At 39.7% G+C, this 15,092-nt stretch overlaps 1 protein-coding gene across 2 annotated transcripts; it reads right to left on the bottom strand.

The window, feature by feature from the left end:
- Window positions 1-273: 273 nt before the first annotated feature.
- On the bottom strand, window positions 274-10,366 carry SSBP1 (single stranded DNA binding protein 1). Of its 2 annotated transcripts, none has more exons than XM_061165951.1 (7): window positions 10,291-10,366; window positions 9,548-9,614; window positions 6,920-6,980; window positions 5,733-5,873; window positions 5,423-5,510; window positions 3,753-3,841; window positions 274-423 (listed from the first exon to the last, which is right to left on the bottom strand). In XM_061165951.1, the coding sequence occupies exons 2-7, from the start codon at window positions 9,569-9,571 to the stop codon at window positions 380-382; spliced, it is 447 nt and encodes a 148-aa protein (XP_061021934.1). In that variant the 5' UTR covers window positions 9,572-9,614; window positions 10,291-10,366; the 3' UTR covers window positions 274-379. The 2 variants fall into 2 exon arrangements, with proteins under 2 accessions (XP_061021934.1, XP_061021932.1); XM_061165949.1 differs by lacking the exon at window positions 10,291-10,366 and adding an exon at window positions 10,088-10,284.
- Window positions 10,367-15,092: the final 4,726 nt, after the last annotated feature.

Raw genomic sequence — 15,092 nt, 5'->3', positions numbered from 1 at the left:
CACATACAGCAATGCTCAGAAACACTGTGGTGGTTGACTCAATGCTATAATAGAAGTGTGCACAAAAAAAGGGGGGACGGTCAGGGGGCCTTCCCAAAGGACATTCATCCCTTTGCCATAACATGGATGAACCTAAAAGTTCACAATTTTGTACACAGAAACCTTCTCTTAAAGAATAAACAATCAGTGAATACCATTAACAGGCAGGAGCTATCAGAGTTCATGACACAAAAAGGGGAAGGGGAGTGAGAGTCAGGAAAATGTTATCACTCATTTTATAACGAAGAGTATTTTAATTCTTGTCCTTAGGAACTATAAACACTAGCATGATTTGGAAATGAGACTGTACCAAACACCGGCCAGAGAAGAATCCTCCAGTCTACGGCTTCTCTTTCATCTGGTCACTCAGAAATATAATATTATCTGTAAAGAAGCCAAAGCACAAATGTTATTTTCAGAACTCTTTCTCCACCTCACTTAATCATTCCCTTCTACCACATACATTATTTTAGTAATATTCACCAAAGAGACTTTAGACAATTCTCAACATACTAGGTTCCTGCTGAGAAGGGGGCGACAGAGGATGAGATGGTTGGATTTTATCACCAACTCGATAGACATGCATTTGAGCAAGCTCTGGGAATCGGTGATGGACGGGAAAGCCTGGTGTGCTGCAGTTCATGGGGTCACAGAGTTGAATACGGCTGAGTGACTGAACTAACTGATGTTCTTGACAGGTATTTATGATGGGCATAATGGAGGTTAACAGCTGGGCTTTGACAGTTTATCAGTAACTCAGACCTTGTGAGAAAAGGTGGGATACTTCTTGTCTTCACTGAAGGTAGCAAAGGTCTTCTCAGTAGTAACTTTCTACAAAAGAGCTAGTCACACACTTTGATGCTTGCAACACTCAGATAGATGCCAGTAAACCAAGGAGCACATCCTCACACAGAAGAGGATCACGGCATCACATACCACATGCTGGAGGGAAGAGGGAAGGACGGGGTTCAATAATGGCCCTCTCAGGACAGAGATCTACTTGTGATTTTTAAGTCTGAACACTCATACAGAACACGCGGTATTTCTAAATTTCCAAACAAAATGAGTTTTACAAACTTATTCCAGGGAAATTTTCTAGTAATCAATATTTCAGAGGGAGCATTTTTATCCAAAAACATCAGACACTGCTCCTAAAAAGTTGTCCAAAAACAATTAGTTTAGGACAAGCAAAGGAAAAGAAGCAGTACCTTCTACAAAATACCAAAACACTGACATTCTTAAAACTTTAGAATTATCCCAAAAATGGTTACTATACAATAACTGAGTATTTCTTCATGACTATAGTCTTCTAAAACTAGAGTATTTTGGTATACAATAGTTATTTCAGAAGAGATTATCCAAGTTGACATCACTATGTAAAATGACGAGACTGCCACCTGCTGGTGGCTATTTTTAAGTTACATTGATTTCTAGGAGAAAAAAATATATAGCCCATAAAACAGATGAGCCAAATTATACTCTATTCCCTTCCATCCTAAAGGTACTAAAGACCTATTCATTTTACTATTACCCATAAACCTATGTTAATTGCTTAATCATCCATGCTGGTGAATAATAGTGACAAGAAAAAAATAGCAGATAATTTGAAATGTTTCTCTTTGACCTGGTTTATAAAACTTCACACAATTTAAATTTGAAATTTGTCCACACAACAGGTTCACAGTAGAAGATCAAAGTATTAAATGCTTCATAAATATGTCAACTATTTTATTAGACAGCTTGATTTTCCACTGCTGAAATCACAGGCATAGTTTTATACCACACACAGGTCTGGAAAAAAATTTTTGAACAGGGAGATACCTCTGCAAGAATAAGCCAAGGAAGAGGGCAGGCAGGAAGTGATTTACTCAAGACACTCAAGAAATATGAAAGCAAACTGGTCAGAAAGAACCTTCTCTTAGGTTTAATAATGAGGAAAGGAAGATACCTATATTGGTTCTCAAGGTCAATATACTTTCAAGAAAACAGTAAGAAAATATATGCTTATTATTTATAACAAATTATAAATTATCAATAACACATAGTAGTTAAGACATGAACTCTGGAACAAGTAAAAAGAGAAATCTGACTATAAAAGGAAAATCTGTCAGAAGACTTTAAGTTGTCAGACTTTTAGCCTCCAAAATCTAAATTCTTTTTTTAAATGAGACTTAAGATATACATAAACCATGTAATATAACGTATAGATTACTGTTCATGAAGCAAGCAAAAAAATTTCAATACTATGACATCTAGTAAAAGGTGAATTTAACAATGAGTTCTTAATACTAGCTCTGCTAATAGCACTATAAAGAGGAATCCATACATTTCAGAGACACCTACTGAAATATTTATGGATGATACAATGTCTCAAGATTCACTCAAAATGATCCAGGTGGGGAAAAGTGGGCTGGAGCATAGATGAAATAGTATTTGATATCTGCTGTTAACTGTTGAAGCTGCATGATGGGAGTTTTTGTTTTTCACTCCTCTCTCCTTTTGTGTATGTTTGACATTTTCCATAATAAAAAATTAACTTTTAAATATCTAATTTTGGCATATCTCAGAAGTTCATAAATAGCTTTTTCATTCTCATCAACTTATTTAAGAAAATAGTTTCTTGAGTTTTATATACATAAAAAACAAGAAAACAGAATGAATGCTTAATAACTTTTAGTTTAGCAATTAATCCAAAAGACAAAAAATGCATCATCTATCTCATTAAGACACATTTTCAATAAAATGTTATAGCTTTGGTACTTACATATTACAGTTGTTTTGGTCAATTATGTATTTGGTCAATTATTTGGTCAATTATATTCTATTCAATGATAACCTATTCAAGGAGAAACCTAACATTTAGAGCCCCCCTATCACAAAGTTTTTAAAATATTTTAAAATTTCTATTTATGCATGTACTTTTCTTACATTTAACAGAATAAAATAATAAAATATTTTTGACTATACAATATATTATATTAAGATACACTTCTAAGGAGAAAATGGAATTGAAAAACAAATTCAGAGAAAAGGGAATCATAAACTTTCCAAATGTTGAAGAGCTTGTATCTTTTTAATGATGATGGATACCAAATTGTTATGGTATTTAGATCCCTTAATACCTTTAACAGCAACATAATTTTATATTGAAAAAAACTCTTAATGTCAACCTAAACGTGTCCAAAGGGGTACATTGGTTTCAAAATTCTTGCAGAATTTTCAGAAAAGCTTGAACACTCTTCGTCTAGAGGATATCTTCTTAACCTCCTTTAAGCTCTGTGCATCCATTTTTCCATGTTGTTTTGTATTTTGTTTAATGAGAACAGGAGTTTAAAACAAAATCATCACGTTAAGTACCAAACAGGCTCTGAGTGAATCTATACAAATGTCTGATGCCAATATTAGTGTAACTCTTCTTGGTACATGCTTTTCCATTTAGGCCATGTCCTTCAAAGAGGCATCAACAGTGCAACAGATAATTCTAAAGTTACTTGTGAACTAAAACTGTGAGTACAGAGATCACTTTCTGAAAGAAGATATATATATATAGAAACTTGGAGCAGGCCCACAAACTCCACTCGGGATTCTCCTGGTGAGGTGCCTTACAATCTCATAAGCATCAGTACTAATAGCCTCAGGTAAGGCTGCAACATAGCCAAGCTTTCAAAGGGAAAAAAAAAAAAAAAGAATAGCTATTATCACAAGAGCCTTACCAGCTATAATTGTTGTTGCTTGTCGTCTCACATTATTTTTATCCGTATATTCACCATAGTCTACTTTCCCTTCCACAAAAATTCGAGACCTGATACAAATAAAATTTACCAGTTTTAGTCTGGAGATTTCAATATGCTTTACAGCAGAGTCAGGTCAGAGAAGAGTTATGAGTATACTCTTCAAGGATGAAATAGATAATCACACATACCATTTCTCAAAATTCAGAATTAAGAGTGCTAAAACAGTTTCCTGATGGTTAGGACTCTGCGCCTTCACTGCCTGATCCAGGAACTGAGATCCTGCAAGCCACGAGGCACAGTCAAAGAACAAGAGTACCGAAACATAAAGTACACGTGGACTTGCCTTGCCACACTGTGGAAAAAACAATGTTTTTGTCTTTTAGCTGCCTGTGGCCTTTATGAAGTTTAAGGGAAAAAGTTCCAAATTTTAAGTCAAAATTTAAAAAAAAAGCAACCTTAAGACCCTGAAAATGAACAGCATCCTTTAAATCTCTATGACTGATTTCCAACATGTGATTTTTCTATCCCCTTTGACCCTGGATTATCTAACAGATTTGTTGGGTTTTTTTTCACTTATTTTTCAGTTCCTTTCTATAGTGAGGTTCATGAACTTACTCTCAAATGACTTTAGATTATTAAAATTCAAAATACAAGTTTTCAGCTTAGTATTTCACCCAGAGTTAATTACTAAGACTATTCTGCACTCTCTAGAAGGCTGAACTAGAAGACAAATGTAATGCCGACTTTAAAGGTAGAAAATGGCCACAGCGGCACCAATCTCAGAATCTAATAGCACTGATACTGTACAATATAAAAAGCAGACTAGTACAATGACTGAGTGCCAAAGGGAACAGTCACACAGATTCATCAACCAGTAAGTGAAATTGGATACCTTTTCCCTGAAATGTCCCCTACGTGTTTTATGTGTGTATATATATATTTACATACTATACACACACAACAATGGAGGTACATATGAAGAAAAGGTATGCAGCTACTGAAAAAAATAGAAATTTTAATTATTGCTAAACTTATGTTTCATGAAATGTTTTATTTCTATAATAGTTAAACTATGACTACAGCTGCTGTTAAACACAATCTTTTGTCCTTCTGTGGGTTTGGAAAAGATACTTCTTATACATAATCCAAACATTTCAAAACGGAATTGCTAAGCTCATATAAAATTATCAAATATGAATTAACTGCTCTGAATATCCCCAGAATACCTCACCACGTCAGGCTCCCAACCTCCTAGACGCTCTGTCAAGCCACCACGTGGATGCCAAGAGGAAGACACCCACCATCGGGGTCCCTGGCCGTGGTGGCCTGGGGCCTCCCACGAGCACTGCTGCACCTGCTCAGAGGCACACGGTACCCTCTGCCTTCTCTCTCACCTCATCAGTGCTGTGCAAGTTCACATCCTATTGTCCTAAGTTCTTAAAAGGCTAAACCATGTTAAAACCTTCAAACTAGTCACATATGACACTATGCATACAGTATTAAGCACTGATAAATACCTCTTGGGCTAACCCAAAGTAATGAGCGGTACTTTATAAATAGAAGAGCTACAGAGTCCATGAAAACACGTTCCCAGTTTGTTTGTTTTTTTTAAACATTCAACCTGTAAGATCCCTCCTTCTTCAACTTACCCCTTTTTCACATACTGATACGCCACATCTCTGAGGCCCGGTCGGAACACTGAAATTCTATGCCATGTTGTCTTTTGACTGACATCACCTAAGTCATAAGAATCACAAGGACAGGGAATGTGGTTACAAATGCAAAAGACAACTGCCAAAGGGCATCACGTCCAGCTAAGCCATGCCACCGTTTCTAAGAGAGAGGACAGTTAGGGAAGATCCTTTCTGAAAGTATTCTTAAAGTATCTAATTAGACAAGTCACACTAAATAATGTCTATTTACTGCGGATAAAAGTAAAACCCAGTCTTTTATACTCACCCATTTGGTAGGTTTCGTTTTCCCCTGATCGCCACATCTCATTTGTTGCTAGGGAAAATATTGTGACTGGGTTTTTTCCTTCTACCTGTCTCATGACAGGGTCCTGACCTACACGACCAAGCAACTGCACGCGATTCAGAGCTGAAAAGCAATGTAGATAACATAAGACTGACAGAAATGTCCAGAAGAGGAACAGCTACAAACACTACTTCAACTTCAATCTCAGCATTAAACAAAACCCAAACACTAGAAGGTCAGAAAACAGGTGTGAGGAGCAAATAAAAAGAGGATCGAAGGGAAAAAAAGAGGACTGACAAGAAAGGAGAAAATATCCATAGAACCCCACAAAACAAGCATTAAGCTCTTTATCTAAATTCTTCTTTTCAGTTCAGTCAGTTCAGTCACTCAGTCATGTCCAACTCTTTACGACCCCATGACTGCAGCACACCAGGCCTCCCTGTCCATCACCAACTCCCGAAGCTTGCTCAAACTCAAGTCCATCGAGTCGGTGATGCCATCCAAACATCTCATCCTCTGTCGTCCCCTTTGCCTTCTGCCTTCAATCTTTCCCAGCACCAGGGTCTTTTCCAATGAGTCAGTTCTTTGCATCAGGTAGCCAAAGTATTGGAGTTTCAGCTTCAGCATCAGTCCTTCCAATGAATATTCAGAACTGATTTCCTTTAAGATGGACTGGTTGGATCTCCTTGCAGTCCAAGGGACTCTCAAGAGTCTTCTCCAACACCACAGTTCAAAAGCATCGATTCATCTTTTAAGCACCTTTAAAAAACTTTTTTAAACTGTTGTATGGTTAAAAGAATAAAACTGAGATCTGAAAATCTTTATAAATACAGGGACTATTTCTGTGAAACAACCACTTTTCACAAACATTCACTACTTCAGCCAACTAGCACACAGCCTTGGATGTCTTAGGTAACCAAAAAGGACCCAAGGAATTTCTTTGGCAGGAAAGTGACGATAAGACTGGGTAAAAAATGACTGATAAGGAAAGAAGGACCAGGTTTACAGAAGGCCCCTGCAGCCTGATAGGAAGGCCAAGATCAGAGAGGCAGATATGAGCCAAAAGCATGATGGTTAACAGAGTATAACCCGATGAATGCACCTCTTCTGCAACATATCTGAGAACATGAGCAAACTGCTATAAAAACTGGAAATCAGCTACTACTCACATCTCTCGAGAACCAAACTGCTAGCTACTTCAGACTCATGTCTTACAAACTGGCGAAGCACCTAAAGTGGAGCAAAGGAGTAAAACAGCTTTAGTACGGGGGAAAGGCAAATGCAAACAGAAGACCAGCTCACACCTGGTCACCACCCAGTCAGCAGCCCCCGAGGCACACACCCACACACTAGAGGTGCACCCGTCACAGTGCCAGGCACGCGTGCACGCTCAGTGGCTTCGGCAGTGTCCAACTCTGTGCAAACCTGTAGACTGTAGCCCACCAGGCTCCTCTGTCCAGGGGATTCTCCAGGCAAGAATACTAGAGTGGGCTTCCATGCCCTCCTGCAGGGGATCTTTCCAACCCAGGGATTGAACCCACATCTCCTGCATTACAGGGAGCTTCTTTACCACTGCACCACTGGGGAAGCCCCACAGAGCCAGGAGAGCCACACATACACCTAGGGGAAGCCTCCGGCAGAAGCCCACAGGCACAAAGAAGGCCCGAGGGAGTACACAGAGTCCATTACAGGCCCCTCCTGCTGCTTCGGTGGCAACCTCTGACACGGTGCTTCTGTGCTTGCACACAAAAAGGTAAACAACACGTGTTGGAAAAATCTGTGCTTCTGACAGCCCCCCAAAAAAATCTAAGATAAGCAAATATGGTTCTTTGATTAAATATGAAAGTAGGACTGTTCGAATCAGTCTGTCAGAGAAAGACAGTCACTGCCGGGTAACAGCAGCACCCAGTGATAACCAGAGCCATCATTACTGAAAGGGCCTCCCAGGTGGCGCGGTGGTAAACACTCCGCCTGCCAATGCAAGAGACGAAGGTTCGACTCCTGGGTCGAGAAGATCCCTTGGAGAAGGAAATGGCAACACATGCCAGTGTCTTGCCTGGAAAATTCCATGGACAGAGAAGCTTGGCAAGCTATAGTCCACAGGAGTCCATCATTAGTGAATACTAGGTAAGTGCTTTGCCTCTTATCAATTAATCCTCAGAATAAACCTATAAACTATGTAAAATTACCACCACTTTACAGATGACAAAAATGAAGTTCAGAGACGGAGTAACTTGCCCAAAATCCTACAGGAAAGAAGTGGCAAGTCACAACTAGAACCCAGGGCTCCCTGCCCCAAGGCTGCTGGCTTTCCCACTGCCCTTTGCTGCCTCTGTTTAAGGGCTACTGCCAAGATTTGAGTACACATTACTGAGAAGGCCACTGGGTTCAGAGAGTTAACCACTATATCAGAGAAACATGTATCCAGAACTGGCACTGTTAACATACAGTAGGCATCTACCAATTGAAACAACACCCATTCCAGGGGTACTTTTGGCTGTGGAATCCCAGCACTATGCTTGTGGGCAGAGGATGGGTAGAAAAATAAAAATATGAGTTACCACATAGTAAAGAATCAACCTAACTGGTTCTTGTGTCATGATTCTAGAAATGTACTAACCTGATTCTCAGATGAGCCAGAGCTCACATGATTTATGGAATAATAATCTGTCCCATTGGGGGCACACAAAAATCAAGACCTACCAGAGAAGCAAAAATAGGGAATGAATTATTTAACTGGGATAATTTTTTAAAACTAAATTTTTAACTCTTTTATATATGGTATTAAGTTTACCTTAATACTGTAGAATTGTGTATTACGACACGAGTAACTTTTCCAGGTTTCACATTTCAACACATTAAAAAGTATATATTTTAAAAGTATGTGTAAGTTAAAATAGGGATCCAAGAATAAAGAGCCAATTCTACAGCAGACTCGAGGAGACCTGAACATGCTTCACAGAGGAAATGATTCTTCCTTAACAAGATGGACGTTATGAGAAAAGTGTTATAAAGGAGAATCTATACAACTTGGTGCCCAAATGAGGTAAGTGAGGAAGAGTGTCTAGGCTGACTCAAGGCTGGCTAGACTGACTGAAGAGATTAGGTGAGGAGTCTGACTGGGTGAAATGAGGAGTTTTGAACATAGTTCATCTGTAGAGTTGCTGAAACTTTACCTGCTCTCCTCAGCAGGGAGATGGCTTGTGGTGGGGGACGCAGACTGACAACAAAAGAAGTCGGTGGTCAGAAAACAAACCACATCATTTTTTTAAAAAAAAAGCTGAAACAATTCTCATTGATTTTAGATCAATAAGGACTTTAAATGCTAACTGATCTACATGCAAGTAACACGTTTTAAAAAGTAATTACTCTCATCACATATGTGAATAAACTAGAAACGTGGTGGGTTTTTTTTTTTTTTTTTTTTGCTTTAGTGAACATTATTTATTCAAGTGGTAAAGAATCTGCATGCCAATGCAGAAGATGCCAGAGATGCACGTTCGATCCCTGGGTTGGGAAGATCCCCTGGAGCAGCAAATGGCCATCCACACCAGTATTTTGCCTGGAGAAGCCCATGGACAGAGGAGCCTGGTGGGCTACAGTCTATGGGGTAGCAGAGAGTCAGACACGACTGAGCTTGCACCTACCACCAAAATCTGTCTCCAACCCTCATATCAACTAAGTACACATAAGATAGGTGGACTCAAAGGACTTCTGCCTTTGCAGGCAAAACCCTAAAGAAATGTGATCACTATGGTTTATAACAACACATCTCAACATTAACGTGAAGTGATTACCTGTACTACAGGTCTTCGAAACATGGCTTCTACTCTCTTTTCTTCCAATCTAATCTTTAGTCTTTTCCTGAAGAAAAAGAGATTATATCCTATAGCAAGAACACGAGTTCACTAAGTCCAAAATTCCTAAAGGCATTCAGGGCTTTTATGCAACCAACCTTGCAACCATAACATATCACGCCCCTGCACATTAGACAAGGATTCCCTCCCGCTCCCCAAAATCTCTCGTACCTGTTTTTTTGGTCCCCCTTAACTTCCTCTTCTTTTAACCCATACAAAAATTCTGATTCTACCCTCATTTCTATTCCATTGTTTTCTCAAATTCAATTAAAACGCAAGTTCCCTTCTGGCAGGGATTCCTGTCTCATTTCTTCACGGTTAGACCCAATGCTTCTAAAACAGCTCCTAAGACAAAGTAAGAGCTCAGCAAATACTAAAATGTTATCATGCTGCTGCAATCTGGAACGTGCTGCCGCAAAAATTACTGCCTCCAATCCCGTTTGCAAAGAACAAGGCGATCCCTGGGCTTCTCCCTCTCACCGCTGAAATGGGCGCGCGCCCTGGCTCAAAGCTGACGCTCCCAAGCAACAACGTAAAGAGCCTGGGAGGTGCGACGAAAGCAGAGTCCTCCGCGCGAAAAGAGGAGGTCTACACGCCGAAAAAGCAACTCCTCCCGGGAAACGAACAGCCGTACGCACACCTAACGCAACACTCTGGCCTTCCGCCCTTTCTCCCGCCCTCACCTGAGGCTCTGGGCCGCACAACCTCCAGGTAGGGAATCGCTTCCGGGTGCTGCCGGGACTCAAGGCTCGCGAGAAGGAAGAACCGGAAAGTCCTCTGCGTACATCGTGAAAATGCAGCCGGCCGGTGCTACGGAAAACACGCCCCCTTAACGCGGTAGTTCCGGGAGCTTCCTTCCGGACGGGAGCAATATATCAACACTGCCCATCGGCGAGCTAACCTGATTTTAACTTTTTAATGAAATGAAATTACTGTATTTGAAGAGTTTCCGGGGTCCGCCCAGGACTCGGCAAGGTGAGCGAAACAAAGGGTAGCTGCGCCTCTGGAAAAAACTAGAAAGGTTCAAGCCTCCAAAAGCAAGAAGAAAAAAACAGTAGCAACAAATAAAAATAAAACAGAAAAAGGAATGGGGAAAGAGCCGAAAGTGCAAAATTTAAGGGTCACCCAAAAAAAGGGGGGGAGGTATCAAAATAAATATTAGTGCAATATTTTTAAGTCAGAATTAAGGAACAAATCCGTGAATAACATATAATTTGTATTAAATACAGTATATGAGCCAAGTAGATTCTTAAGGCACCAGGAAAAACGTGCGTGCCTATGTACAAGTTGTTATGTATTTGAACATTTTTTTCACAGAACATTAAAATACTTGAAGAAATATTGAATATTTTAAAATTCGGTGTATTAAAACTCACCACGCTGTTTTAAGATAAGTATTTTTTAATACCAAAAACAGAATTATAATTTTACCTTCCTACCTTGAATGAAAGTAAAACAATCGATAATATTTTCAAAAGCCTTTGATTACCTTATTTCCAATTGCAAGAATTTCCATCTCTGATAATTTTTCTCGAGGAAGTGGCATTCTTAGTTAACTTAAGCTTACTGATCTTGACTTCATTTAGAATTCATTGTGGATTTCGTTAATTTTAATAATTTTAAAATAAAGCATTAGTCTTGAGTGCTGGGTTTCCTAGCCATCCCTTAAATTTTGTCTTGGGCCCGCTAATTCTGGCCTTGGTGAGAGAGGGGAAAGAAGGCTGACAGATTGTAGAATACAGGCTGGGGGGCGCCTCCCCAGGCCTCTCCATCATCTGGTCCTGTCACTGTCCAACTTCTAGGAAACGTACACCCATGTCATCCTAATCAGCACATCTCCTCAGAACCCTACTTAAAACTCTTCAATAGCCCGTTTTTCCCCTAAGAGGAAAAAATATCAACTATTTCATGTGATTTCCAACACATACATTAACCCATTCTTAACAGTATGACTTCCTAGTTGGTATATTTCATGATGCTTACCTGTTTTACTTCCACCTTCAACATGTTTTGTCCTGGAAATATACCATGTTAATTGCCTTCAGGCCTTGCTCAGACATTAATCATCCTACATGCCTCCGTTTACTACTGTAACTTCCTCTCTGATGATTTCATATTTAAAAATCCTACTTTTACTTGAGCTGTTGAATCAAGTGAAAAAACAGATTCATCGTTTCCTTCAAAGCCAGCTTCCCTCTTCTACGTGCCTTGTGTGTTTTAATGGTGCCAAGATTCTGCCAGACCTGAACTTCAAATCACCTTTGAAATTTCTCCCTGATCACCCATATCTGCTAATCCACATCCAGTCACTTGGCCTTGAAAGTTCTTTATTAGGCCACAAATCACTCCCTCTTTCTTTCTGTTCACAAACACTTTGGAGAAAGGAATGTGAAAAAGTTTATTTAAAAAAAAAAAAAGCAGAAAGCACCATGCAAATTGAAAGTCACACGCAAAACTTGATGAATAATATCTTAGTGGAGAATCTGGGCTAATCTGAATTCTCTCTCAGACAGGAATTCCCAATTCACATTCTCCTTTGTTGGCTGGAAAAAGTTGCAAGTGCTGTCTACTTTGACAAAGAAAATCATATTAAGATGTATGATGTCATGGCATAATGGAGTTAAAACATCTTCTGTTATCAAATAGATCCTCCTTCCCAACATGGCAGATACTTCAGCGTTGTTTTGCTGTGTCTTCATCATCAGAAGTGTCCTTTCCTGTAATTTCAAAATTCTTTATGCAAATCATCCTTTCTTTGTTCTCCCAGTTCACTTTCTTTACACCCTAAATCTTATCTTGAATTAAAATTTAAATGCCCATGAAGGTGCCTCCTCTTCCCCGTTGACTGTGAGCTCTTAGAGAACAGGGACCTTCTTGTGAATATCCAGTCAGCAGTTAAGTCTTTAAACAAGAACAGACCACAGGCAAGAACAAATGAATAGAACATAGAAGGATACTCAAATAGGCCTGAAGTTAGAAAACTTGAAAAAATAATAATAATCTGGAAGAGTAGCTGAAAAAAATTTATTAAACACACTGCTTTTGCAAGAAATCTACAGTTTGCATTTTGACAAGGAATTCCTGAAACCTCTTCATGATGTGCGTAGACCTGCACCCATTCTTTAACATAATCGTAAGCTTTTTCTGTAGTTCATCCATGGACCCAGAAAGGAAGGACCTTCCCAATACTGAGAAGTGGTGAAAGCATCATGCCTTTAGTCAGCTACCATTACCGCTGGTCTTAGTGGAATAATTCAGGGCTTTCATCCTTTGCAAAGCTAGCTAAGAAAGAGACAAGTCTACAGTATATGCCCAAGGCCACAAAGCTATCTTTGGCCTTGCCTTTTCTCCCCTCTAAATTAAAAGAAAGTCTCAGCTGTAGGCATCAACTGGTAGAAACCGTGGTTGGTAATGCTTTCTCACAGACAGGAAGTTTTGGGCAATTCCAGTGATGTATAAGAACACTTTTTATATGTTGTAATCAAGTTTTCGCTTTGCTTTTAAATCAATTTTTCCTGAAGCCTAACTTAGAAAAAAAATTAAAGCACTTATTACCTAACCTGATCACTAGCATCTGTTTTACAGTGATTCAAATCTACTTTAGCAATACCCTATAATTAACCATGGCTACTTTTTGTTGAATTTTAAAAACATCAACCTAACAATTTTTATGCAATTCAAGATTGACATAATGGTTCATACAGAAATTTTTTAAACCTAATTGTTCAGGCCAAAATATTGACATTTATCTTTCAGTGTTCATCTTTCTACAGCTTTTAGATAAACAGCTTCTATGAATTGGTAGACACATTGGTGGTTTAGTCACTCAGTCATGTCAATTCTTTGCAACCCTATGGACTGTTGCCTGCAAGGCTCCCCTGTCCATGGGGTTTTCCAGGCAAGAATACTGAAGTGGGTTGCCATTTCATTCTCCAGAGGAACTTCCCAACCCAGGGATCGAACTCTGGACTCCTGTATTGCAGGCAGTCTCCTGCATTGCAGGTGGATTCTTTACTGACTGAGCCACCAGGGAAGCCTCAGGAAAGGCCAGTAGTATTTCTTTATAAGGTTTCTTTAATTCAAGATTTTCTGTTGGTACCTGATTGTCAGTGTTCATGTTTAAGAAACAGAACTTCATGACAAGATGGAGCTTCTTGCTGAGGCCAGGGGTCAACTTCCAACTGAAATGGAAGAGATTAAACCCTGAGCCCAGAGAAGACCCAGTCTGTGTCACGTTCAGTGTCTATGCAGCTTCTTGCTCTTCTGGTGACTTCTTGCTACTGTGGAGCCCAGCAGAGAGAGAGAGAGGGAGGGAAACCCACAGTCTAGCATCAGATCCATTCAGGTGCTAGAAGAGGCTCTGAGGAACAACATAGAGAAGGGGTCACAGGCCCTATCAATAGTTGTCGGTGCCTTCCCTGGTGGCTTAGCTAGTAAAGAACCTGCCTACAATGCAGGAACCCTGGGTTCAATCCCTGGGTTGGGAAGATCCCCTGGAGAAGAGAAAGGCTACCCACTCCAGTATTCTGGCCTGGAGAATTCCAAGGACTGTATAGTCCATGGAATCACAAAGAGTTGGACACAACTGAGCGACTTTCACTTCACTTGAAGAAGACAGGTGTAGCCACAGAACTTGCAGCTATATATTGCTTGTGCTAAGTCACTCAGTCGTGTCCAACTCTTCGCAACCCCTTGGACTTCAGTTCACCTGACTCCTCTGTCCATGGAATTTTCCAGGCAAGAATACTGGAGTGGGTCACCATTTCCTCCTCCAGGGCTCAAACACTGCTCAAACATCCCAACCCAGGGATCAAACACTGGTCTCCTGTGTCTCCTGCATTGGCAGGTGGATTCTTTACCACTGCGCCACCTGGGAAGTCCAATACATTGCATACTCTTAATAATATACCTGTTTATAAATCACAAAGTGTGGTTGACCTTGCACTATTCTGCAAGGGACATGGCTGTTGTCCAGTAGGCAAGACATAAATTCAGTTTGAAAACCTAAATAATCAACTATATTCCAATGTTTTTTAAAAAAGAAATAAAAATAAAATACACAGTGTATACAGAAAAAAAAACCTGAATAAAGACTTAATTTTTTAAAATGTCAATGGGCAGTACAGAGCACTATACCTCATTTAATTGCAGGGAGGAAATTGCTACTCCAAAACACAAGAATGATGTGATGGTTTGTTCACTGATTTATTCCATTTTTAAAACTTAACTTGCTTTTAAAAATTAAGAGAAAAGGAGAAAATAAGGCAGCCAAAAAGCCTACAAGCCACAACAGGAGTAACATTATTAAAAGACACAACTAGGCGTTCTCAAATGCCTTTGTGACCAACATGATTTTGTGTCATAACCTGGCCATTATTAGCTGTGAAGGCTATGAAACCGAGCCTTAAAATCAAGACCTGTTAGCCCTAGCCTGCTAAATTCTCTCTCCTACCTACTGTGGTTTCCAACATGAATTTCTCATTCT

Source organism: Dama dama, chromosome 18 (genome assembly GCF_033118175.1).
Source record: "Dama dama isolate Ldn47 chromosome 18, ASM3311817v1, whole genome shotgun sequence".
Classification (NCBI taxonomy): domain Eukaryota; kingdom Metazoa; phylum Chordata; class Mammalia; order Artiodactyla; family Cervidae; genus Dama; species Dama dama.
The sequence above is the reverse complement of the archived record's forward strand: the minus strand, read 5'-3'. Positions and strand labels throughout refer to the sequence as shown.

Coding starts and splice junctions, on each gene's coding strand:
- SSBP1 (XM_061165951.1), bottom strand. CDS start 9,571: ATGTTTCGAAGACCTGTAGTACAG. Junction 5,511..5,732: donor AAACGAAACCTACCAAATGG/GTGAGTATAAAA, acceptor CTTATGACTTAG/GTGATGTCAGTCAAAAGACA. Junction 3,842..5,422: donor TATCAGTATGTGAAAAAGGG/GTAAGTTGAAGA, acceptor TATTTGTATCAG/GTCTCGAATTTTTGTGGAAG.